The sequence below is a fragment of the Poromitra crassiceps genome (assembly GCF_964638095.1).
Source record: "Poromitra crassiceps genome assembly, chromosome: 13".
NCBI lineage: Eukaryota > Metazoa > Chordata > Actinopteri > Beryciformes > Melamphaidae > Poromitra > Poromitra crassiceps.
Genome location: NC_139644.1, coordinates 25305094 through 25331273, shown reverse-complemented (window position 1 = coordinate 25331273; position 26180 = coordinate 25305094). Strand labels below are relative to the sequence as shown.

Here is a 26180-nt window from a genome sequence, read left to right as displayed (position 1 = left end):
GCAATGCGTTTGCGAGTCCAGTCTTTGTTAATTAAACTGTGAAGAAATCTTCCTCTGAAGAAAGATTTTTTTAATTGAATGCTCATTCCAACCACATTTGTCGGTTTGTTTTTGCAAGTAAACATAAGTCACAGTAGTTGCTTGCAAGACTAGTAGTATTGATTTCATAGTTAGCTTGCTTGCTGGTTAACGCTAGACAGCAGCTGTGTGAGGAGGATGTCTCTCCACGGCAAACGAAAAGAAATCTACAAATACGAGGCGCCATGGACGGTGTATGCAATGAACTGGAGCGTCCGCCCAGACAAACGCTTTCGGCTGGCACTCGGTAGCTTTGTGGAGGAATACAACAACAAGGTGCGTAGTGTGGATATGGTAATTTGCACCAGTTAAAAAGGGCAGCTAACGTAAGCTAGGTAGCTAACTGTAGCTTGCCTTGCCACGGCTGCGTAGGAGCCAAGACTAGCACAGACTGACTGTACCCTTTGTTATCATTTTCAAGTAGCACATACAAGTACTACTGGGCTCACGGGGCCTACATTAAAATGAACACGCTTGCTGCAAAGTACCCTGGGCCTGTAAACACTCATTTTGGTTAGTCTTGATTTAAAGGTAAATGGTTGTTTTGGTTCCTCTGTCCAGGTTCAGCTGGTGGGTCTGGAGGAGGAGAGCTCAGAGTTCATCTGCAGGAACACATTTGACCACCCTTACCCCACGACCAAGATCATGTGGATACCAGACACCAAGGGGGTCTACCCAGACCTGCTGGCCACCAGTGGGGACTACCTGCGCATCTGGAGGGTATGATGTCTTCCCTGGACGTGATTTTGTTGTCCAGTTCCTCACTGTCAGTGGGCACAGTAGTCGTGTTTCCATTACTCTCAGAAATGCGCAAAATCTATATATCGCAATAGAAATTGGGTAATGGAAACACGTGAATTTCGAAAAACCTCCCAAATATCGCAAAAAGTTTTTTCGCTCTCATGAGGTGGTTTTTCAGACGTGTCGATATAGAAGTTTATCGCAAAAGTGTAATGGAAACACATTTTTCGCATTTGCACGTCATGTGACCCATATTATCCCTTGGAAAAGGAGCGGAAAATAAGTTTGGTAGGTTCGATAGCCGTGTCAAAACCTCCGCAGCAAGTGGAAAACTTTGAAGCAACGCTACCTAGCAGAAAGACGAGTGTTATGCAAAAGCGTAGCCGGGCAAATTAGATAATGTTTAATGGCAGAAATCGGTCCATGGTGACAGCAGGCTGCCTGTGTGCGCGCATTTGGCACAGCGTCGAGATGAGAGGATGAAAAGCACACACTGGTGCGGTGGTGCTGTCTGAAGTGAATACAGTGACTGTGAGTAGGCTAATACATTGCACACGTTTCAGGTGCAATTATAGAACCAAATCAGCCTTTTCCCCCCTCCATCTCTAAATCGGACCAGTTGTAGGCTATTAGGCTACCTTTTTTCCTCTGCCTGTCGCGCTGACTGCATTCACGCAGCCAGCAACATTTTGCGACTCATTTTCTTTTGAATTGATAATCAGGCTCGTTTATATGCATTGTAACTTCATGTTGGGATTTGCATTGACCATTGGTTGGATTTGAGCATGCAGGGGACGGGATATGGGGCAGATCCCCGTGCGTAATCACTGTGGCAGCTGCTGCAACGGGGAATCACTCAAACGCAACTTCAATGGAAACGCCTACAAGTCGCAATTGTACATTGTCGAAGTTGTAGAAATATCGCAATTCTTTTGCGAAAAACTGTAATGGAAACACAGCTATTGATACTCTCATCTGTAACTGCACCGCCAAGGGAGAAAAGGAGACATCTCCTTCCCCGTCATGTGAACCTACACTTTTAATACTGTAGAATACTCTGCTCTCTTAATTGACTTATTACATTTACTGGTAGATAGGCTGCTACTTGTTTATATGATGTTAGCTCACTACTAAATCCTTTACATTTACCCGTCAGGTCAGCGACACAGAAACACGTCTAGAGTGCTTGCTGAATAACAACAAGAACTCAGACTTCTGCGCTCCTCTCACCTCCTTTGACTGGAATGAAGTTGATCCCAATCTCCTGGGTAAGATAATCATCACTGTCTGACATTAGGAGAGGTGTTGTATGGAGTCGATGCTGCCTTTTTTTATTTTTTTATTTTTATGTTATTGTTCTTTAAGGGACACAAACGTCAAGTTTGAATTCCTAACATGTTGGTTCACTCTGCAGGCACTTCGAGCATTGACACCACCTGCACTATCTGGGGGCTGGAGACAGGTCAGGTGTTGGGACGGGTCAACCTGGTCTCTGGACACGTCAAGACCCAACTCATTGCTCATGACAAAGAGGTGTGTGTGTCTTCAAAGAGTGGAAAATGACTGTTGAATTGATGTATTTGCAAAGAGAAACCTTGTGCGATGTTTCCTTGTGATGGAAGCGCAGCCTGGAGAGTCTCTACAGCGTCGTGTGTCTATAGGTGTATGACATTGCATTCAGCCTGGAGAGTCTCTACAGCGTCGTCTCTGTGTCTATAGGTGTATGACATTGCATTCAGTCTGGACAGTCTACAGTGTGGTAGGGTTGTCAAAAGTATAGATAAACGTCAATACTAAAAATTTGAAACGGATACAATACTCATTTGCAACTGTATCAATATCAGCAGTGCTTTCTCTTAATGAAAAATCAAACATACCACTGATTTGGCCCTCCCTGTCATTGGTGGGTATCTTTTGCTTCAACAAGTTCAAAGTAGTCTGATAGGCTGATGACTAGTGCAAGGGTAATCTGTTGTGTAAGGTCAAAGTTTTTAATGAGTTTTATCAGGCCTAGATTATGGAGAAGCGTGCATCTGTCTGTCCATCTGTCTTTGTTTATTTTTTATGCCTCTTGATGTGTTGTCATCCCACCGCGTGGTATCGAAAATGGTATCGAGTATCGATATTTTCCTGGGTATCGGTATCGAAGTAGAAATTCTAGTATCGTGACATCCCTACAGCGTGGTCTCTATGTGTCTATAGGTGTATGACATGGCATTCAGCCTGGAGAGTCTCTACAGCGTGGTCTCTATGTGTCTATAGGTGTATGACATTGCATTCAGCCGTGCGGGAGGCGGCCGGGATATGTTTGCCTCGGTGGGAGCGGACGGCTCTGTCCGCATGTTCGACCTGCGTCACCTGGAGCACAGCACCATCATCTATGAAGATCCGCAGCACCACCCACTGCTCCGCCTCTGCTGGAACAAGCAGGACCCCAACTACCTGGCCACGATGGCCATGGACGGCATGGAGGTCAGTTTGCCTTGTAGCCGTTCAGTCTGTCAGGAGCTGTGTTTGCATCTGTCAACCAAATTTTAAGTTTATTTGCAAAATGTCTTTGCATTGCCATTTATCACATACAAACATTTCCAGTTTAAGCAAGCATAAAAGGCAATTTTATTTAAATTAGCAGTTTTATTTCATATTTTCAAATTTCATAAATCACAATTGCCATCAAAATACTTGGATGGAAACCCAGCTACCGGTACTTCCCAGCATCTTTGATTTGAGTGTTTACCCTGCGTTTCTTCTTTGACATTAAATGATGTGTCTGTGTGTTAGGTGGTGATCTTGGATGTTCGTGTGCCTTGCACGCCAGTGGCCCGACTCAACAACCACCGCGCCTGTGTGAACGGCATCGCCTGGGCCCCCCACTCCTCCTGTCACATCTGCACTGCAGGTGGGCTCAGACTCCCCGCTGTTAATCGGTTGTTTTCTTTCTCCTGCTCTCCTCCTACTACTATAATCTGAGAGTTGTACACAACGTGTATATATGTCCCTCCGTATGTCCGGAGCTGCAAGGTGCACTGTTGCAGTTAAGCAAGTTATGCACTTTGCAGATACACTTTTCAGGTGTCTGGCATGAATCTTCGGGGGGGTGGGGGGCTGAGTGGATGCATAGGGGGTGCTATGGCAATGGTTTAGAATTGAAATGGTCAAAACTCGCACACCATTGCTCCAATCGCCTCCAAACTTGGGAAGTGCATTTAGGGGGACCTGACAGAGTGCATTCGGACAGCGGCACCTACTGGCAACACAAAAAGCTGTTTATCTCAAGAACCGTTCATCCCATCGACTTCAAACTTGGGGAGTGTGCTGCCGGGAACCCGATGGAGTGCGGTGCCCAATTTTGGACACGCGCATAGGCAACACAAAAAGCAGTTCATCTCGAGAACCATTCATCCAATCGACTTCAAACTTGGAGCGTGCGCTGCTGGGGACTGAAGAAAGTGCATTGTCGAATTCCGTGCAATTCGACCAATCAGAAGATGGCTTTCACATATCTCAAGGACCATTTGTCCGATCGGCTTAAAACTTTGGGGTGCACTGCTGGCAACCCGACAGAGTGCAGTGCCGAATTTCGGCATGAGTGGTCACATCATCAATGTCACACTCACACACCACCCTAATCTGTTTGACTGACTGACTGCGAATAGCATGCTAATCTGCACAAAGATTTTGATAAAGATTTAGGTTTCTATATATTAATTGAAAATTTTCCACATCTGTCTTTCATGCATCTTTTGATGTTTGTAGAGTGTTTGTTTTGTCTACTGTCATCCAGTGCATCTTATCTGCACTACATGTGAGATCCAGCACCTTGTATGTCATCTTGAGTGTATTATTGAAATGTCATGTCAATATCAATAGAGAACCAAAGTCCCTCCCCTTCTGGTCGGGCCCTATGCGAACCACCTGTGAAAAAAATATGAATGGTGGTGAGTGGCGAGAGACAATTGTTTTATCCCGTTTGATTGTGCCATGAGGTACACATATTATGATGTTTGTCAATTTAAAAGATAACTTTGCAAGTCGAGAAAGTTGCAGTTTGTCGTAAAACTTGCACTATAAGTTATAAATCGGAAAGACTACACACAACCAGTTGCGTAACTGAGGTCTCTCCCGCCAGGCCATGTTGGTGTTGGCGTGACGTATATTGTGCGAGACGAGAGATGTAGTTGATTGAGCTTTCATACGAAACTAAACATTACGTTTCAGTCTTACGAACTGTGACTTTCTTGACATGCAAAGTTATCTTTTAAATTGACAAAATTTATATGTGGACTTCATGGCACAATTCAAAGGGGATCAAAAAAAGTATTGTGGTGGCCCTTCACCACCATTCATATTTTTTTAGCGGGTTCTGCATAGCTGAAGCAGGAAGTAGGCGGTCACGTTGGCTCTCTATGCATCAGGTGAGATTCCTTGTGCATGAATTTGGTCACACCCAGATAAAGTGTGCCCATGGCACCTTGTCTCCAGAGTCACCACCCTAGAAATGATCGTGCTTCTTCTAGTTCTTTTAATACCCGCTTTGTGTGTCTTCCTCCTCCCTCAGCGGACGACCACCAGGCCCTGATCTGGGACATCCAGCAGATGCCGCGGGCCATCGAGGACCCCATCCTGGCCTACACTGCAGAGGGAGAGATCAACAATGTGCAGTGGGCGTCCACGCAGCCGGACTGGATCGCCATCTGCTACAACAACTGCCTGGAGATCCTGCGTGTCTAAACCCACGGACACTTAGATGGAGAAGATAGGTTCCTTCACACCTGGATGTAATTTTCAAGTGTGAGATCTTGTCGTCACCCCGCTGCTTTCAAGACGAGGATGTGGCGACGAGCAAACTTTCTGGACTGTTTTTTGGAGTATTCCGTACCCCGCTCCACATTACCCTGGTTTACATTTTCTTCCATGTTTTTACTCTGTCGTACTTCTGTCAGATGCATTTTATGCTCATATTTATTTTTGCTTTCAAGGTAGAATTCAGTTATCTGCACAGCAGCTGTAAAGTGCACAAGCGCTTTGAACTCTGGGCAGTTGTCAGTGAAAATCAAGATTTATTTTTTATTTTTTTGACTTGCTTCTTGGTGTGAGTTCTCACCTCAGCCAGCCGTGAGATTATCATGAAGGTTTTAGATGTTGTGCTCAGAGGTGTTTGGTATGTCTGAGTTGTAAAGATCGACATAAATCAGTCGGTGGAAGATCACCTCTTATATTCAGGAATGTTTCAGTAGCCTTCTTGTGATTGAAGTACCAATATTAGGGTCTTATTTACTCCTGTGGCAATTTTGAACTTCAAATGGGTGTCCATATCCTCTCTCCAAATGATTGTATCCAGGTAAAAAAACATATCTCTGCAGCTTTGATAATTGTAAAATAACTGGAGAGCGGTTCATATGGTCACTGCAGTGGTGTCCGTCGTCATGTGATGATGCAACAAGACTCAGAACCTACCAGAGCAATGTTGTTCAGCCTTTGTGCAGCAGCACCCCCCCCCCCCCTGTTGACGTTGCTTGGGGAAAACGGCATTTTCTGTCATGTGAGAAGTGAGTTGTGGAATGGGAGGAAAGTGAAACAGCAGTTTGTCTGATCTTGTATTCTTTTTCCTCTGCATCTCTTCCTATTGTTTTCAATACTTAAAGGTCAAGACCTTGTAACTAGCATGCCAGTACAAGGTAAAATGTACATACATATAAATATATTAACTAAGATATTGGTAAGGCAAGTCTTCATGTTGTAGCTTTTTCATAAAGTTTGTATTATTGAATTTGCTCTATTAATAAATTGTATTCCTCCATGTCTTAGGAAGTAAACCTATCATTGTGTTGTTGTTTTATTTAGTTGGGTTTGGTTAAAATTCATGATAAACCACATTGTGTTCCTGTGCTGTTAAAAACACTGCTTTCTGTTTTCAATAACAACCACAGATGTGGTCACAGAGAGGGTATGATGCACATAGCTAATCAGTGTTCTCCAGGCATAATGGTGGTAGGCCCAGGTGGAAAGATCATACATTATGCATACAGAGTCAAGGGAACACTCATTGAATTGAGTTCCTATTGATGTGCTGCCAAAGACTACGCCCCCTCCCGGTATTGTCCTGTTGAATGGTTTGGAAACAGCGGTGTGTGTTTGAAAAACAGGGGGCACCCAGATTTGAACTAGGGACCTCTTGATCTGCAGTCAAATGCTCTACCACTGAGCTATACCCCCTACACACAACACAGAGATCAACTTGTCGTATTCTCACTTCAGGAAAAGGCAAAAAAAATCCAGTAAGGGTGAAACTGCTAAATTCTACAAAGATTCCTTTAGGTTTAGGTTTAGGTTCTGTCCCTGGAATTCCTTCGCCAGGTGGTTGCTGTAATGATGTGTTCTTGGTCCAACAATAGCCCTGAAATCTACATCATGTCAGCGTCTTTGGGTCACTGAAAAGCACTATATAAATCTGATGAATTATTATTATTAATAATTATTATTATTCCTCTCCTCCCCTAACACACCACTGAATGCACCTCCAGTGAGCTTCAGTCAAGCTCCTCAAGTTTGTAAACGATGTCTCACAGACTCACAGACAATACCCCCATCTATATTCATGTTTGTCACAAATCTCAGAATCAGGGGGAACGTGGAAGAGGGTGAGTTAAGGGGAAAAGAAACGCCCGAAGCCTTGTTCTATAATTCAGGGTGCATATCAAAGTCTGGAATTACAGTAACAGTTGGCCATATACAGTACAGAACCAACAACCAGTCAAGACAGTCTGGATGATTTCAAAGACGACAAGTAGTAGAGTGGGGGTGGCATTTATAAGTCCAGAATTAAATATAATGGTGAATAAAAGGGTAACTGACAAATTATCGGTATATACAGGGGAATTGTTGGCTATTCTTTTAGCACTTAATTGGGTTGAAGAAAATAAACCGGGTAAGGTTTTAGTAGGGTCAGACTCCACTAGTGCATTAGTAAGTATTAAGAGTGTATAAAGTCGGAGGGAAGATTGGATATTGTATTGGAGATAGCTCAGGCAATTTACAGAGTCAGCAAAGCAGGAACAACTGTGAAATTTATTTGGATCCCAGCACATATAGGAGTGGAGGGTAATGAATTGGCAGATAAGTATGCAAAAGATGCAACTAATAAGGCAGAAGTAAATATGGTAGTAAGTTATAGTAAGGCAGAAGTTAAAAGTATAGTCAAGGGAGAAATGAAAAAGAAATGGCAGGAGGAGTGGAATAAAGAAACTAAAGGTAGGCATTATTACAATATCCAAAAGACAGTAGGAAGAATGAGAAGCATGAGCAGAAATACAAAAGATGAAGATATCATATCAAGGATGAGATTTGGGCACACTGGGCTTAACAGTACACTTGGGATTATGGGAAAGCATGAGACTGGTAGGTGTGAATATTGCGATAGGCAGGAAACAGTAGAACATGTAATGATTGATTGTCCATACTATCAACAGGAGAGACAGATCCTCAGCAACAGATCGGAGAGCAATAGTATCAAGCTGGATTTAAAAACAATATTGCAGTTAAATTCAGGGAATGTGGGATATAGGGATATATTTTCATTTCTAGAAGAAACTGGACTAAGTAAAAGAATATAGTCAGGATAGTGTAGTGTTTTAGGAAACCATTCCGATCCACACTCCATTTCAGAAGGTGGCGGTAATGCACCATAAGTTGTTTGCCAACCGCCATAAAACACTAGAAGAAGAAGAAGAAGACAGTCTGGATGGAAGGGAGGCTCCCGTGCACATGCGTGTGTGTGCCCGTCTGATACTGACGAGAACGCGCACGTAGAGCTGTCAGTAGGAAATGCAGGCGGCTGGAGTTGGACATATCCCAGGCGCTAGCCGCTAGGTAGTCTGGGCACCTTCCACCCCGCTTTTTGTCATGGGGGCGTAAACCCCGGACCCAGAATTAACACCGGATGGCAATGCGCCTAACAACGTCTTTGTTGCCGTTAGCTTGACGCGGTGATGTTACCTAAACTAGAGTCTGATCAAAACAAAGCTAGCGTTACATAAAACAAAACGTTTATGCAATATGGCATCTCCGCCACCACCGCCTGACACACCGGTCAAAACGGTGAAAGAGGATTCTGATACTTGGGTCAAATTGTCAAGTTAACGTGAAAGTTGACGAGCTAGAAACGCTGCCATCCGGTCTAGGGCGGGCTCTAGGCGGGAACCAGTAGGGTGACAAAATCAATTGTGGGCGGGAGCCAGGCTCTTTCTCGAGATACATCTAATTGCAGCGCCGCAGAGCCAGCTGGCTACGCCTCTTGACACGGTCTGGCTACGCCTCTTGACACGATCTGGCTACGCCTCTTGACACGGTCTGGTATACACATCACCCTTCAAAATAAAATACTCGTTATTTTTCTCTTGATTTAAAGAATTACAAGAACAATTATGCTTTCTATCTTCCACACTGAGCGTAGTTAGGCTCGTTTTCAACTCACCCAACACATTTTGTTTTTCATACTGTATATTTTAGGGATTTGGAAAATGTTTCTAAATCATTTTTAAAGGTTGTAGACAGAGTAGAGTTTTGCTATACAGTATTTACATTTCTGTATAAAATATTTGGTCAAAATAATTACATTGTTCATTAAAAATTAAAAATTTTTACCTTCAATGAATATTCAAAATTTGACAGTTTCAAGTATAAATGGTGGTAGTGCATCAATGCTATATTTAATCCATAAATAAAAATAAATAATATAAAAATAAATAAATAAATACATACATAAATACAAAATAAATGAATAAATAAAAATAAATAAATAATAGGCTACAAAAAATAAAAAATAAAAATACATAGCTATAAGCATAATCAATAAAGTCTCTGCCTTTATACACTGTTCTCAAACTTTTTCATGTCAAGGTCCCCTAAACTAAAACAAATTAGACCACATGGACCCTCATTCGATCATATTTGATCAGGGTCCCCTATCTGATATTAGATGTTTTATTAGGAGATAGTGTGTGGCACCCATGGCCAACATTCTGTCATTGTCAACACAAAAACAGCCCTATATTGCAGCAGACAGACAGACAGACAGACAGACAGACAGACAGACAGACAGACAGACGGGGATCACAGACAAAGCTGTCTGTAGCAGGGCTGAGCAAGTGGACCTGGCTGAAATATCAGTTCTGGAATGAAGGTGAGTAACGTTATTTCGGTATGTTTTATGTTTGTCATTTTTATGTTGTCCTCTCCATGTGGCCATGCTTGCAAACTTATATCAGCTATAACAGATGTGTATGTTACATTAATGTGCTTTCAACAGGTAGACAGACAGTCAATATCCTACTTTCCGACTTTCTGTCTGTCTGCTCGACTGTCTCACTGTCTGCCTGTCTACCTGACTGACTGTTGTCAGACTGACTGCCTGTCTACCTGTCTGTCAGTGTCTGAACTGACTGTGTGTTTCACTGTCTACCTGACTGACTGATGTCTGTCTGTCACTGACTGACTGACTGTCTGTCAGACTGTCTACCTGACTGACTGACTGACCGACCGTCTGTCTGTCTAATTGTCTGCCTGACTGTCTCACTGTCTGCCTGTCTATCAGACTGACTGCCTGTCTACCTGACTGTCTGTCTACCTGACTGACCGTCTGTCTGTCTCACTGTCTGCCTGACTCTCTCACTGTCTGCCTGTCTACCTGACTGACTGTCTCACTGTCTGCCTGACTGTCTGCCTGTCCCACTGTCTGTCAGTGTCTGAACTGACTGTGTGTTTCACTGTCTGCCTGTCTACCTGACTGACTGATGTCTGTCTGCCACTGACTGACTGACTGACTGACTGTCACACTGGATGTTATGTAATTTAGTGTATAGCTTTGTTGCTTTGAATTTGACATTAGGCCAGGCACACAGACACAGGCGGAACCTTTCAGGAGGCCGGCCCGGACACTGGTGACGAAGACCATAACATCCAGTGTGACAGTGATGATTCTTTCTCTGATTCAAATGTAGCTATTGAGGGTTTCTCAGTTTTTAGAAAAGATAGAAACAGGTTTGGAGGTGGAGTAGCTATTTATGTTCAAAATAATTTACCTGCTAAAATACGTTATGATCTGATGAGGGAAGACATTGAAGCTAACTGTGTGCAAGTCCATTTGCCTCATTTAAAACCAATTCTAGTTTGCTGTTTCTATAGGCCTCCTAGTGGCGATGCTATGTATATGAATGGGTTGTGTGAGATGTTTGACAAGATATCAGATGAAAATAGAGAAATCTTCTTGTTGGGTGATATGAATGTAGACTGGTTGGTGCAGTCATGTCCCAACAAGAATAAGTTGCTCTCTATATCAAATGCTTGTAATTTGTCTCAAATTGTTGCATCTCCTACAAGAATAAGTGTAGGCAGTGATGGTATTATTTCTGGGACATGCATTGACCATATTTACACAAATGTTTCTAAACAATGCTCTAAGGCTGTCTCTGTCCCTGTAGGTTTCAGTGACCACAATATAATAGCTGTAACTAGAATGACAAAGGTTCCAAAACTTAAAGCTAAAATCATCTTAACACGGTCCTATAAGAGATTTGATGAAGTTTTATTTATTGATGAAATATCTAGTATAAACTGGAACATGGTGTGTAGTGAGTGTGACGCTGAAGCTGCACTGGATTTATTTATGTCAATATATATGAATGTTGTAAACAAGCATGTTCCTTTAAAAAAGTTCATAGTAAAAAATAGATCTGCTCCATGGCTTGACAACAGTCTTAGGACCCTAATGACAGAGAGAGACATGGCCAAAAAAGCATCAGTTAGTTCTGGATCCATTGATGACAGGCATAAATACTGTACTTTACGTAATCAGGTCACAAAACTAAACAAGGTGAAAAAAAGGGACTATTTCAAACAAAGGTTATATGATGCAAGAAATGATGGCAAACAGATATGGAATGTTTTTAATGAAATCATGGGTCGAAAGACAACTGTGTGCACACCCTTAGTGGAATCAAATGGATTTGTTCTCACTAAACCAGGTGATATTGCAAATCATTTCAATGACTATTATGTGGGTAAGGTATCTAAACTAAGGAAGGCTATGAATATTTCAAACAATATCAAAGCAAATGACTGTATTAAGAATATTATAATGAAAAATAAGGTTTGTGAATTTGAATTTCTTCAGGTTGAAGTCAGTGAGGTGGAAAGGTTACTCCGCTCTCTTCCTGATAGTAAGTTAGCAGGCCTAGATAACCTGGATAGTAAACTGCTGAGAATGACTGCTGGTATCATAGCTTCTCCTGTCTGTCATATTATAAATAAATGTTTCGAGGTGGGCCTATTTCCAAAGATGTGGAAGGAGGCTAAGGTTATTCCTTTACCTAAGGATACCAAAGCTGCTTTTAATGAGGGGAATTCTAGACCCATTAGTATTTTACCTGTTTTGAGCAAAATTATGGAAAAGTTGGTGCATTCCCAAATTCAAGATTATTTTATATCAAATAAGCTTGCAACAAACAATCAACATGCCTATAGAGCTGGCCACTCAACTTCTACTGCTTTGATACAGATGACTGACGATTGGCTTAAAGCTATAGATAACTCAATGCTGGTGGGAGCTGTGCTGTTAGATTTTAGTGCTGCATTTGATGTTCTTGATCATTCTCTACTGGTTGAGAAACTTAAATGTTATGGTTTTAATTCTTCTGCTTTAAAGTGGATATTAAGTTATTTGTCCTCCAGATCACAGAAGGTGTATCTAAATGGCAGCCTGTCTAGTAGCAGAGGTCTAGAGTGTGGTGTTCCGCAGGGAAGTTGCCTCGGACCTTTGCTCTTCTCAGTTTTTACTAATGACCTATCCTGGATAACAAAATGTGCCACAACAGTTCTTTATGCCGATGATTCAACATTGTATTACGCTGCACCATCATGTGATGTACTTAATGAAGTCTTGAGCAAAGAACTAAAAGTTGTGCATGACTGGGTAGTATGTAACAGACTTGTCCTTAACATCTCCAAGACTAAATGTATTGTGCTGGGAACAAGGCACAGGTTGTCTACAAGCCCAAAGCTTGATTTAAACTTGTGTAATTCGGCAGTTCAACAAGTTGAAAGTACTAAACTCCTTGGAGTAATGCTGGATTCCACTCTGTCTTGGTCTCACCACATCAATTATATTGTTTCAAAAATGGGAAGAGCTATTGGTGTTTCCAGAAAATGTGTTACTTTTGTTGCCCGTCCCCTTTTATGTCAGATAGTTCAAAGTTTAGTTTTATGTCATCTTAACTACTGCTCTATGGTGTGGTCATCTGCTGCAAGTGGTGACCTTAGGAAGCTCCAGGTGGTCCAGAACAGGGCAGCACGGCTGGTCCTGGGCTGCCCACTAAGGTCTAATGTGAGCCGTATGCATGCCTGCCTCTCCTGGCTTACAGTTGAGAATAGGTTGTCTTTCAATTCACTTGTGATGTTTAAGTCAGTCATGAGCAGTAAAACTCCAGTTTTTATACATCAACAGATAATCTTTAGTAATACTGTGCATGACCATTACACAAGAGGATCCAGCAATGGGCAGCTTGTATTACCGTCTCCGAAAAACAATGCTTTAAGGAGATCTTTTATTTTTAGATCATTGACACTTTGGAATAACCTGCCTCTAAACCTGTGTTGCATTTACAGTAAATTAACATTTAAAAAGAATCTTAAAGTTTATTTAACACTGTAAAGTATCTGTATTTGTTTTTGTTTTCTGTTTCTTTTTTTTCGATGTAATTTTTAGCTATCTTATTTGTTCATTATGTATTTTGTGTTGAGTACTGACATTTAATAATTTTACATTTGCAATTGTACTAATTTGTTTGTATGTTTGGACCCCAGGAAGACTAGCTGGTTGCTATGGCACCAGCTAATGGGGATCCTTAATAAAATCAAAATCAACAGTCAGTCAGTCAGTCAGTCAGTCAGTCAGTCAGTGGCAGACAGACATCAGTCAGTCAGGTAGACAGGCAGACAGTGAAACACACAGTCAGTTCAGACACTGACAGACAGTGGGACAGGCAGACAGTCAGGCAGACAGACAGTGAGACAGTCAGTCAGGTAGACAGGCAGACAGTGAGAGAGTCAGGCAGACAATTAGACAGACAGACGGTCGGTCAGTCAGTCAGTCAGTCAGGTAGACAGTCTGACAGACAGTCAGTCAGTCAGTGACAGACAGACATCAGTCAGTCAGGTAGACAGTGAAACACACAGTCAGTTCAGACACTGACAGACAGGTAGACAGGCAGTCAGTCTGACAACAGTCAGTCAGGTAGACAGGCAGACAGTGAGACAGTCGAGCAGACAGACAGAAAGTCGGAAAGTAGGATATTGACTGTCTGTCTACCTGTTGAAAGCACATTAATGTAACATACACATCTGTTATAGCTGATATAAGTTTGCAAGCATGGCCACATGGAGAGGACAACATAAAAATGACAAACATAAAACATACCGAAATAACGTTACTCACCTTCATTCCAGAACTGATATTTCAGCCAGGTCCACTTGCTCAGCCCTGCTACAGACAGCTTTGTCTGTGATCCCCGTCTGTCTGTCTGTCTGTCTGTCTGTCTGTCTGTCTGCTGCAATATAGGGCTGTTTTTGTGTTGACAATGACAGAATGTTGGCCATGGGTGCCACACACTATCTCCTAATAAAACATCTAATATCAGATAGGGGACCCTGATCAAATATGATCGAATGAGGGTCCATGTGGTCTAATTTGTTTTAGTTTAGGGGACCTTGACATGAAAAAGTTTGAGAACAGTGTATAAAGGCAGAGACTTTATTGATTTTTTTTTTAGCTATGTATTTTTATTTTTTATTTTTTGTAGCCTATTATTTATTTATTTTTATTTATTCATTTATTTTGTATTTATGTATGTATTTATTTATTTATTTTTATATTATTTATTTTTATTTATGGATTAAATATAGCATTGATGCACTACCACCATTTATACTTGAAACTGTCAAATTTTGAATATTCATTGAAGGTAAAATTTTTTAATTTTTAATGAACAATGTAATTATTTTGACCAAATATTTTATACAGAAATGTAAATACTGTATAGCAAAACTCTACTCTGTCTACAACCTTTAAAAATGATTTAGAAACATTTTCCAAATCCATATAATATACAGTATGAAAAACAAAATGTGTTGGGTGAGTTGAAAACGAGCCTAACTACGCTCAGTGTGGAAGATAGAAAGCATAATTGTTCTTGTAATTCTTTAAATCAAGAGAAAAATAACGAGTATTTTATTTTGAAGGGTGATGTGTATACCAGACCGTGTCAAGAGGCGTAGCCAGATCGTGTCAAGAGGCGTAGCCAGACCGTGTCAAGAGGCGTAGCCAGCTGGCTCTGCGGTGCTGCAATTAGATGATGTTGGCCCTAGACCGGATGGGCAGCGTTTCTAGCTCGTCAACTTTCACGTTAACTTGACAATTTGACCCAAGTATCAGAACGGCAAACAACAAAACAAAAGATGGACGTACCGAACGAAGACGTACCGAACGAAGTTTTTGAAGAAGTTATTTTAGAAACATTGCGGATTCACAATCTCACATCTTTTAATACAGAAGCTTTGAATCAGACAATTAATGGAGGCAAGAGACGTCAAGCTAACGGCAACAAAGACGTTTTTTGGCGCACTGCCTTCCGGTGTTCATTCTGGTTCCGTGGTTTACGCCCCATGACAAAAAGCGGGATGAAAGGTGCCCAGACTAATACTTAACACATTAAGTGCCAGAGACGGACTAATTCGTCTTACATAATCCAGCGCTTAAGTGCCAAGGACGGACTAACTCGTCTTACATAAAGATTTTTTTTTTTTGACAGTGGGACATCAATCAACCCCTTTTACATCTTCGAGATAAGTATTTGCAGCAAGAGCATGTGTGTAATCTATTTTACCGACCACTAAGTGGCGACAGAGACCGAGAGAAGTCACAGCCACGGGACCCAAAAGCCACAAAAGCAGCCGCCTCGCCCGGACACACACACACAGAACGGACAGAGATCCCTTCCCCCCAGAGCCGCGCAGCAACGCGCGAACACACACACACACACACACACACACACACACACACACACACACACACACACACACACACACACACACACACACACACACACACACCGCGGAAGCAAGCCATTCAAGGAAATGGCGACGCGATTTTACAGTAATCCATATCCATTTCAGACTCGTCTTGCCCGACAGGCAAGCAGGCAGGCAGGCACGCAGACAGACAGGCAGGCAGCACAACGCGCTTCTGACACGCCCGCTGAAGCCAGGAGGAAGGAGGAGAAGACACACGGAGGGAGGAGTTTGAATGAGAGGGGTGTTTCCTGTTGTTATGGAGGAAATTACTGTTCAAAACTATTGTTTAGAATGTCTGACGGTCTTACTGATGCCAAAAATGAATGGTTAAAGTGACTGTTTCACAAAAAGCCATTTATCTCTGAATAAATTTCCAGACGCTGAAACCATGCTGTACTCAACGGCTAATATCTACATAACTACTAACTCTGCAAACTAACTCTTTTAGACAGAGAAAGCACACATTCTATTAGTTATTTTTAGATGATTGATGTTCATGAATTCTTAACAGAAAATAATCCTCGGCTGTTCTAAAATGAGCCAGAATCGTCAAAAACACCCCTGGCACAACTTACCTACAGGAATGAAAACATGGCTGGCACCCAATGTGTTAACAGACAAACCTGCTTTATCAGCAAAATACTGGATCTCCATGGTTATCAGGGTAGCGTTTCGCTTGTGAGATAATGTTAAGGTTAGTTGCTAATGCACCACTCCATCGATTGCCTGCTGATAAAAGGACATTGTGGGAAAGTGGAATAGCAAATCGCAAACATGCATTTTGAGCTCCAGTTTTTGCATGTGAAATCTGTTATGGGGCAATATACTAAACCTATCTCATGGTTTGACGTGATTTTCTCCAAGTGCTCCTAGTCCTATCTGCTAACCTGCTAGCTCCATTTATTATGAAGTCATACAATATAAACAGGACACTTAAATGTCACCAGTGAAGAGTAAAATGTGTACTATCTGTTAGCCATCCAGCCCACCAAACACAGCATATCAAATATGCCAACAGTTAGCATATTTGATGCTGTGTTGGTGGGCTGGATGGATCCTGGCGTTAATGTCTCAGTCATGCATCAAGTGGTGTGCATTTCTTCTCACTATGTCCCTAAGATTCCCATGATTAAAAAAATGTAGGCTAGCCCACTTCTTCAACTACTCTATTCAAATTTTAAGAATAGGAAGTAGGAACAGACACACTTGGTCGCAGGCTTCCTTCCAAAGTTTTCATGATTTCTGTTTAAAATAGATTTTCTCATTAATCCACCATTGATATGTTCATTGTTTCTGAACCAAACAAATGCAAGTTTCATTTCTAAGAACAATGAATGACTGAATGGATGATTATTAGTTGCCATAAGAAAACTGACCTCCGTCTTTCTCCCTCTATCTGCAAAGGAGAGATCAGAGTGGAACCATGGCTGAAATCTCCACCCTAACCCCATCACCTCCTGCATTAGGCGATCATCATGCAGCTCCATCCATGCCTCCACCCTCAGCTGTCCTCTCTGCTCCAGAGCCCTCCAAGGAGGCGGCATCCATCCCCAAGTCTTCTCTCTACAATGACAAAGCTTTGATTGGAAACACTCCTCCGCCAAAATTGGCACGTTCACCCCTGTCTCCCCAAAAGCACATGCCGGGCCCGCCCTTATGTCCCCCCAAACCTGTCCCAGGAGGGGTCACAGCTGAAAATCCTCTCCCCCCATTGGTAGATGAAGCTGTGCCAAATAATGAGGAAGTGGCAGGGAAAGATGCAGAGACTGGATTGGTGTCAGTCAGTAACCCAGCTGCTGCAGACTTCTTGAACACCACATCAGAGACCCTTGCTCAGCCAAGTGAGCCATCAGCTCAGGCCCTAGTGCAACACTCCCCTGATCTTAATCCTGGACCTAATCTCTACCCCAGCGTGCATGTCACCCACAACCCTAATCCTGACGATGCTCAGTTGACAGTGAGCCAACCCCAAACCACTGCAGCTTGAGATCCCACACCTGCTCACCAAGGCTCCGCCCAAACAACAATAATCGAAGCAGCAGTAATGGCTGAAGAAGAGAAACCCCAGCTGCCGCAACAAGCACAAAGCTCTCAAACTCAACCTCCCCCTCTGTCGCCAAAACCCCCTGTGTCCCCAAAACCTCCGCCTCTGTCCCCAAAACCTGATACTCCCAGCGGAGCAAGGAATGCCGAACTGCCCAGCACTCCCACCAGAGCCGAACACCCCAGCTCCTCTGTCCCAGTGATCCAGGAGCCGGCTCCGGCCCTCTTCCTGCCCAGCCCCATCCCCAAGCCCCGGCCGGCTCCCGACACCCTCAGCTACCTGGAGTCGGCTAGCCTGATGTCGGGGACGCTGGAGTCTCTGTCTGGGCTCGGAGAGGATGGGAGCTCTGTGGGCTCCGACTCCGAGATTAACGGCCTGGCTGTCAGACGCACTGATAAATATGGCTTCCTCGGTGGGAATCAGTACAGCGAAAGTGGGTAGGTATTCAATTTCAAAACAACCACAGGATCATACACTATTATATCTTCTGAGCCTCTGTGCAAGTGGGATATAGAGTACCCCAGGGATGACATATTTTGGGGGATTTTGATTTATTAGATGTGTGAAATAAGGTCTTTGGAAAACAAAACTTTATGAAACTAAGACTGCTTTGTGTTCAGCAAGATAATCTTTACAAATGAACCTGGAAGTAAAAAATTACCCGTTAACTGACAGTCCGACATTAATCATTTCGACTGATTAATACTATCAGTTAAACAGTAAAAACGAAAACAAAACATTTTTTTTTTACTTTTTTCCATGTAAAAAAACAGTTTGTTGCATGGTAAAAGAAAAATAGCCTATACTAACCGGCCTACAATCTATTTCTTAAATAAAACTCATGGGCAACAGCGTTAACTGTCTGATTGAAAAGTGTCAAGTTAGGCTACTCTTACCATTAAAACACATGCCAGTTTGGAGAAATTGTGGAATTTTATAGTTTTTACTAACATTTTCAGAAGGAGAGACTGACTTTCAGGGAGCTACTGCATCGCCAAATGACAGACATGATGTGATGCGCACTTGAGACACATTACAAAGAGATTTAGATCAATTTCTATGCATCGATTAACTGCTTATGTTGTGCCGGCTGTGCCAATATTGTGTGGCGCTGCCCTAGTTTATGTATTGGAAACAATGGCACGATAATCTACAGGTTTATTAAAGAATCAGAGCATATCTACATGGTATGGGATGAGTCCATTGCACAGCCTGCAGAGTCATTCCATCTGCTGAAACACACGGGGGAACAGCGGTCGCAAGTCAGGAGGCACAAATAGTGTTGCCCCAACTTTGCCGGGGGAATGCATTCTAAATCATTTCAATCTTGTTGGTTAACGGTTAATGATCGGGTAACGAGATGGTCAGACGGTCAGAATTTTTTTCCCGCCATCCCTAAAATGAACACCACTTTTTAGGATTTTTGAAGCGTGAAATGCGGTCGCCAAAATTTGCATTTTGCAATCACCAGAAAAGGCGTAACAAATCATAAAAGTAGTGGTCATTTGTGAAAATTATCTTGCTGAGTGAACACAAAGGTCTCAGTTTCATAAACCTTTGTTAACCACACTCAGACCTTATTTCAGGCATCTAACCAAAATCCTCATACAAAAAACCCCATTGACTTCCAGACGAGGGAACCAGGCCATGCTAACTTCACTCTATTCCTGACATACCTGATGATTAAAAGCTCTCTGCTTTATTCCTTTATTATAGCTGAGCTATTCTAAAATCATACGCCCACATTCTCGCACCAGTATTTCATAAACAGTTTAAAAGTTCTGTGGATGGATTTAATTGTAACGTTATGTTATAGCCTACTTCGGCTATTAGGCGGAGGACAGATATGCGGTCGCTATGGCAGTTTGGTTCAGTTTGAGTCTCGCCAGCTCTTCAGCTCTCGTCTCCACCTTTAGGAAAGTCGGTACTGGACCTGCTTTATTTTGTGATGTTGTTGCAAATTGGACGTTTTGAATTGTGAAATGACATCACAAAGCAGAGAGATGTATTTTCCTGCGAAGAAAAACTCAAGTTCTCATTCCGCTTTAAATGTTCGATATTCCTCTTCAGCCATTTTAGGTTCATGCTAAGCTAGTTTTCCCAATGTGATGGAGTTTGCACTTGTCTCACACACCTGCAAACAGAGCACAACACCTGAGATTAATTCTGCTGACAGTTTGGCTGTTTTCATTCATTTATTTATTTATTTTTAAGTAGGACTTAAAAGAGCCACAACCAATCATAAAGGAGCTACATGTGGCTCTAGAGTAGGGGGGGGTCGAACTCAATTTAATCCTGGGCCACATCAGCATTATGGCTGCCCTCAAAGGGCCGATTGTAAATGTAACATGATATAAATGTATCTCATATTACACGATTGGTTTGATTATTATTGGTTTTTAGTAATAACTTAATATAACTCTTGCTCTGAAAGCAGAATTATAGGAAAATATAATGGCAGACAACTAGTAGCTTACAACTGTTAGAAATAACTAGAATTAGAATTGTATTGCGCAAATTTTATTCTTTGTTAGCTCTTGTGGGCCACATAAAATGAGGTGCCGGGCCGGATTTGGCCCCCGGGCCTTGAGTTTGACACATGTGCTCTAGAGCCTCTGGTTGAGTATCCCTGATCTAGCGGGTCTTTTTATGCTCCACATTTAGTTTGGTGTTCTTTTGGTTTCTTAATACCGTTCTTGTAGTTGCTATGACTTTACTCCACTGTGGCTGCTGCTAGCGAGGGCTCCAACTAACAATTATATTCATTGTCGATTATTTTCTCAATTAATCGATTAGCTTAGCTGTTTGGTCCATGAAATGTCAGAAAATGGTGATAAATGTTGATCAGAGTTTCCCAAAGCCAAAGATGATGTCCTCAAATGGCTTGTTTTGTCCACAACCCAACGATATTCAGTTCATTGTTATAGAGGAGTGAAGAAATCCGAAAACATTCAAATTTAAGAAGCTGGAATGAGAATTGTTTTTACTCCCCCTCCCCTTTTAAACTTTTTCCTAAGAGAAGACTACCTCGGATTTGTTTTTCACATTTCTATTCAAGTCTGGACACTGTCCATTGAATAACTCAGCAGAATGAAGACAAGGCAGCGTGTTCCTCCTCACTATATTGTTTATACATCTATGATCTTTATCCCTTGCCGCCTTCTTGTTTTTAATTGTTTTAGTTTATTTAATGAGTATGATATTTGCATTTATTTTTTGATTGTTAAAACACTTTATACTCCTATAAAAATAACTAGTATTGTTATCATTAATGTCTGATCTCATGTGGAAGAGTGAATTCATCATCTTTATTTGGGATGTTTACTGTGGTGGAGTAATGTAGTGTTAAGTGGCTGTTCCCCCCCTCCCTTTGTCTTACCTCCTTATCTGCGCTCTGTCAGTCAGTGGTGCCAAATGAACTTCCGCCCCAGACGAACATGACTGTTACACATTTAGGTCAAAGATCACCGGTTCAGTCACTCACAGCTCAAGGACATGTGATAAGCTAACACTGTGTCAATGACGCTGTATGAGCCTGTATGTCTCTCTCTCTCCTCCCTCCATCAGGGAACAAACCGGCAGCTGTCCGAGAGGCGCTCGGAGCAGCGCCGCCTCCTCACCGTCATCGGCACCCCGGCAGTCATGGATTCTGACCTGCTCAAACTCAACCAGCTCAAGGTACACCCACCAACAGCCTTGACACTGATTGAACCCACTGAGTTGGATAATTTTATCTGCACATGTACAATCAGAGTTTTGATAAGGTGGACAATACCGCAATAAAGATTATTTTCATGATTGATTTGGGCATGTGGCAAAAGCAATGACAAACGCCCATCATAAGTTAACAAAGCACAAGGCAATTCTAGGGCTGAAACATTTGTCTCTTCCCCTCAATGATTGATCAAAATGATCAAATTGCTATACTCTTCTTTATATTCTACTTTTCAGTTTTTATTCAGTTTTTCATAGTTTCCTAGTGCAACTGACTGATACCTCTAACTTGGCCCTCTTCCCTGATTCCCCTCAGAGAACAGCTTTGTGCCATGCTGGAGTTTTAGGAAACATGACACTATATATTAATTTGAGGGCATAAGTACTTGGACAAATCCTGATGGAGGTCATCATGACACTTGAGTCTTTTTGTCCATGTGCAGTTCCGTAAGAAGAAGCTTCGTTTTGGACGCAGCAGGATCCACGAGTGGGGCTTGTTTGCCATGGAGCCTATCGCTGCTGATGAGATGGTCATCGAGTATGTGGGCCAGAATATCAGACAGGTACTGCTTCCAATAATTCCCCACGAGTGACCTCATGAAGCAACTTTAGAAGTGTCAGCCACAGAAAGTGTTACTGTCTCTTGGTTGGCTTTGTGTTAACGCAGCAGTGCTGACTGAATGTGCGCTTGTGCCTCTTGTCTTTTCTAGATGGTGGCTGACAATCGAGAGAAGCGGTACGCCCTGCAGGGCATAGGGAGCAGCTACTTGTTCAGAGTGGACCACGACACCATCATCGATGCCACCAAGTGTGGTAACCTGGCACGATTCATCAACCACTGCTGCACTGTGAGTCAAGAAATCCTCAATCAGCAGCTGCACTGGCAATAGTTTAATATGTAGAAATGGGTTTAGAAATGTTGCAAAAATTAAAATGTGTATTTGCTGCATTTCCATCAACTAGGTGAATAACTTGGTGAATAAATAGGCTCTCTGAACAGAAAAGTATATAGTGTGTCTTTCAACAACTGATTACTATTGGACAAACTGAGAGTCCAAAACCACTTTTGAACCATTTTGAAATGAGACTGAACCATTTGCTGGACTGATCATGCCAGGACTGCGTCATTATTTATTCAACAAATACTGTATATTTCCATTGATATTTATCACACATTTGTTTTTTGAAAGATTTTGCATCTCAAGTGAAAACTTATTTTGCAATGTTTCCATTCAGCAGTTTGATTTTGATGCATTCATATACATTTGTTTTCGATATATTGCATGACAATTCTAGGATGAAAACCCAACTGGTGACAGTTTTCACTGATGGATGGATACAATAAGAACACTGATGTCACGTGATGTAGTCGTGGCCTTTAGGTTCTCCTAAGATTTCCCAGTTTTGTTGTACGGTAGTTTATTTTCTGGAGCTGATGTTGATCAAACTCACTGCTCTTTCTCCTCTCCTAGCCAAACTGCTACGCCAAGGTTATCACCATAGAGTCCCAGAAGAAGATTGTGATTTACTCGAAGCAGGCCATCGCCGTCAACGAAGAGATCACCTACGACTACAAATTCCCCCTGGAGGAGAACAAAATCCCTTGCCTGTGTGGAACAGAGAACTGCCGCGGGACTCTGAACTAGCAGCCGCACTTCTCTTCTTCACTTGCCAACATGAGCCCCCCACACCTGTTCCTCCGCCAGCGTTGGACTGTACCTTGAAAACAAAGCCACCCTTCTCCAGCCCACACCTCTTCCTCTGGACGGCCACACTGCCGTCGTCGTCACCAGGAAACAGACGCACACATTTGCACTTTTCACACACACACTTCATTCACTTGGCCATTTCACAGGCCGTTACTTGAGGGGATTGTGAAGCCTGACGTGAGAGAGAGGGCCTCTGCTTCAACATGAGCTCTTCTGTAGCAGTATTGTTCGACTGACGGGGGAAACGCGTTCCGACCAAGTTGTTCCACGCGAGCACACATGAAAGGTCTTTTTCTTTTACCACGCCAATAAACTTTGTGAGGAAGACACTGGAAACTGATCAGCACCAGTACTGCGTCTGCCTCGGCTCACGTCCTCTTCAGCCTGGATCGCTTTGCCAGTGTCAACCCCCGTCCCCTTCCCCCAACCAGATCCGCACACAGACGCACAGGAACATTGACAAATAAATTCAGGGTTTTTAAAGGCGCTTCTTCGGAGTGCAGTTTTAAGATACTCCAACCGATTTGGTCTTCAGTTATGCAAGATTTCCACGTATGAAGATTGTTTTGGAGCTTTCTTTTCATTTCATAGTATTATATATGAATATTACTATTTGTTGTTGTTATTTAGTTGCGTTAGCTGTAAGTATCTTACAGTGAGATGAGCTTCAAATGTCTCTTGTGATTCACCAGCCCCATAAAACCTGTGTTTACCCTCTCCGCTGTGCGTGACTCTCCCGCTTCTTTGCCACAACCCCGTCCTCTGGATGAGAGTAAAGGCCCTTGACCTGCTGCTTTTAACCGTGCAAACATTGGTCAGATCATAAATTGCGGTGCAAAGTGTGTTTTGTTTTTACATGGCTGCTGAGGTTTCCACTGCAGGCTCAGCTCAGCACTACACAGAATTGGACTGTTTGTTCTTTTACATCTTCCCCTAGTTTGATGCTGTGTCACCTAAGGGTCCCGTAACGAGAGTCTGTTGGGTGTTTGCTCTGTAGGACCACCAAGATCCCTAAAAAAAGAATACCCCTGCCCCCATCACCAGTGTGTGTGTGTGTGTATGTGCCTGTGCCTGTCTGCTTGTGTGCGTTTATCTGCTCCTTCCCCCCCCCCGGTATCTCCGTTTTATTTTAAACCAGCAAATGTGTGAGCATGTTTTCAACAGTCAGGAAAGCGTTCTCTGTGAGTTGTCTTTCAATTAAGAGATTACTACCAATCTTCCTGCAGATGTGTGGTCAGTGTTCAACTTCATCACTCTGTGTGCTCCGAATGTTTTTAAAAGGCACATTTATTTGATTAGGTCAGGTCTGTTTCTAGGTCTAATGTCTAACTTTAGTACATTTTCAGTGTTTATTTCCCCCTCAATGTTTTTTTTTTTTTTTGCCTCTTCAAAATGCATTAGTATATACAGTGTATATTTTACAAGAGGGTGTGCTGGAGTTTGCCCCATATGAAACATCCCTCCCTGAAGAATATTGGCTTAAAATATGAGCAATTGTACTGCATTCAGTTTCTTTGGAGTGTAGGTGTGAGCTGTGTGTGCGCCTGCTAGATACCGTAGATCAACTGGTTTGTGATAAGCTGCAGACAGATGGGTGCGTATGACTCTTGTGGTGTGTCTCTGTTTTCCATATGGTTTCTCAGCTCGTGTATGGCCGTCCCAACCTTTTAAGCTTTCACTATGAAAGTATTTAACTAGCAGAAGCACTCTCTCCTCATTTTTGTTCCCTCCCAAAACAGGAAACTGTAAGATATTTCTTGTTGCAATGAAAGCCTTTCAGTACAAACCAACCCTCTTTACTACAGGATAAAAAGACGAAAGAAAAAAATTCAAATAAATGTAAATATTGTAGATGTGTTTGTTTCTCATAGAAACACACTGTTTCCAAGCTGTAAATATGTTGTTCCTTTTCCTCTCTCCATGAGGAGGAAACGTGTACATACCTTCCATTCAGTTATTTTTTATTGTTTTTTTTCTTGTTAATTTGATGATTATTATTTTAATATTATTTGCAATATTTTTCTTGTATTAATGCGTTGGACCCTTTATTAATGGTGCATTAAAATATTTTTTAAATAAATTACAGGCTCATGTTTTTATCATGTAACGTTTGGGTGTCCCTTTGTTCTGAGGTTTTAAATGTTGGAAACAATGTAGGCTCAGACTGATGATTGATGATTACGGTTATTCTCCATGGAGCATACTGACTCACTGCCAATTAAAGTTGCCATGCCACAAAGTCTTAATTAGCCCACTATAGAATCACATGCAACTATCTCTTGTGATAAAATCTGCCTAGTGACGTATAGTAAACACGTTGATTGCTTTTTAGAAACTCTTTCCTTGACATCAGCAACAAACTCGTCACTGAAATTGCAGCACCTGTGCCCTCGATGCTTCCTGTGCAGATGAGCAGAATGTGCAAAAGAGATGTTGAAAGCTGACCTCTGAACACAGGAATTCACAGTGACGACAAAGGAAGAGAGGAAGAGCTGGGCAAGCTCTGAGTTACCAGATGTAGGGTTGGAAACCATGCAATGTCTGGTTGAGGTGCACGGTTTATATGGTGTCAGCATCTTTACCAGGACAAGCAGATATTAAATCTGTTACCATTTATCCCGTTTCTCATATAAATCAGATGTTATCACAACAGCAGAGAGCAACAGTCATTAAATGGAATTCAAGCATTGAAATGACAGTATATGGAGTGTCTGTCAGACTCAAGTTTAGTTGAGTTAAAAGTTGAGTTAAAAACTGCAGTGATAAAGAAA

The 26180-nt window shown here is 42.2% G+C and overlaps 2 protein-coding genes across 2 annotated transcripts; both read left to right on the top strand.

The window, feature by feature from the left end:
- Positions 1-6630, top strand: dcaf7 (ddb1 and cul4 associated factor 7). The gene is made up of 7 exons (XM_083649537.1): positions 1-354; positions 640-798; positions 1976-2087; positions 2234-2352; positions 3082-3291; positions 3601-3718; positions 5378-6630. The coding sequence occupies exons 1-7, from the start codon at positions 217-219 to the stop codon at positions 5548-5550; spliced, it is 1029 nt and encodes a 342-aa protein (XP_083505663.1). The 5' UTR covers positions 1-216; the 3' UTR covers positions 5551-6630.
- An 11663-nt stretch (positions 6631-18293) lies between these two features.
- Positions 18294-24509, top strand: LOC310788058 (histone-lysine N-methyltransferase SETD1A-like). The gene is made up of 5 exons (XM_083649544.1): positions 18294-18423; positions 21554-21664; positions 22144-22263; positions 22411-22548; positions 23173-24509. Exons 2-5 carry the CDS (start codon positions 21629-21631, stop codon positions 23344-23346), a joined length of 468 nt encoding a protein of 155 aa, XP_083505670.1. The 5' UTR covers positions 18294-18423; positions 21554-21628; the 3' UTR covers positions 23347-24509.
- The last annotated feature ends 1671 nt before the right edge of the window (positions 24510-26180 follow it).

Bases quoted from the DNA above. Each gene is read 5' to 3' on its own strand.
- dcaf7 (XM_083649537.1), top strand. From the start codon at position 217: ATGTCTCTCCACGGCAAACGAAAAGAAATCTACAAATACGAGGCGCCA. The intron at 355-639 runs GTGCGTAGTGTG...TCCTCTGTCCAG, and splicing joins TGGAGGAATACAACAACAAG to GTTCAGCTGGTGGGTCTGGA. The intron at 3,292-3,600 runs GTCAGTTTGCCT...TCTGTGTGTTAG, and splicing joins TGGCCATGGACGGCATGGAG to GTGGTGATCTTGGATGTTCG.
- LOC310788058 (XM_083649544.1), top strand. From the start codon at position 21,629: ATGGATTCTGACCTGCTCAAACTCAACCAGCTCAAG. The intron at 22,264-22,410 runs GTACTGCTTCCA...TGTCTTTTCTAG, and splicing joins TGGGCCAGAATATCAGACAG to ATGGTGGCTGACAATCGAGA. The intron at 22,549-23,172 runs GTGAGTCAAGAA...CTCCTCTCCTAG, and splicing joins TCATCAACCACTGCTGCACT to CCAAACTGCTACGCCAAGGT.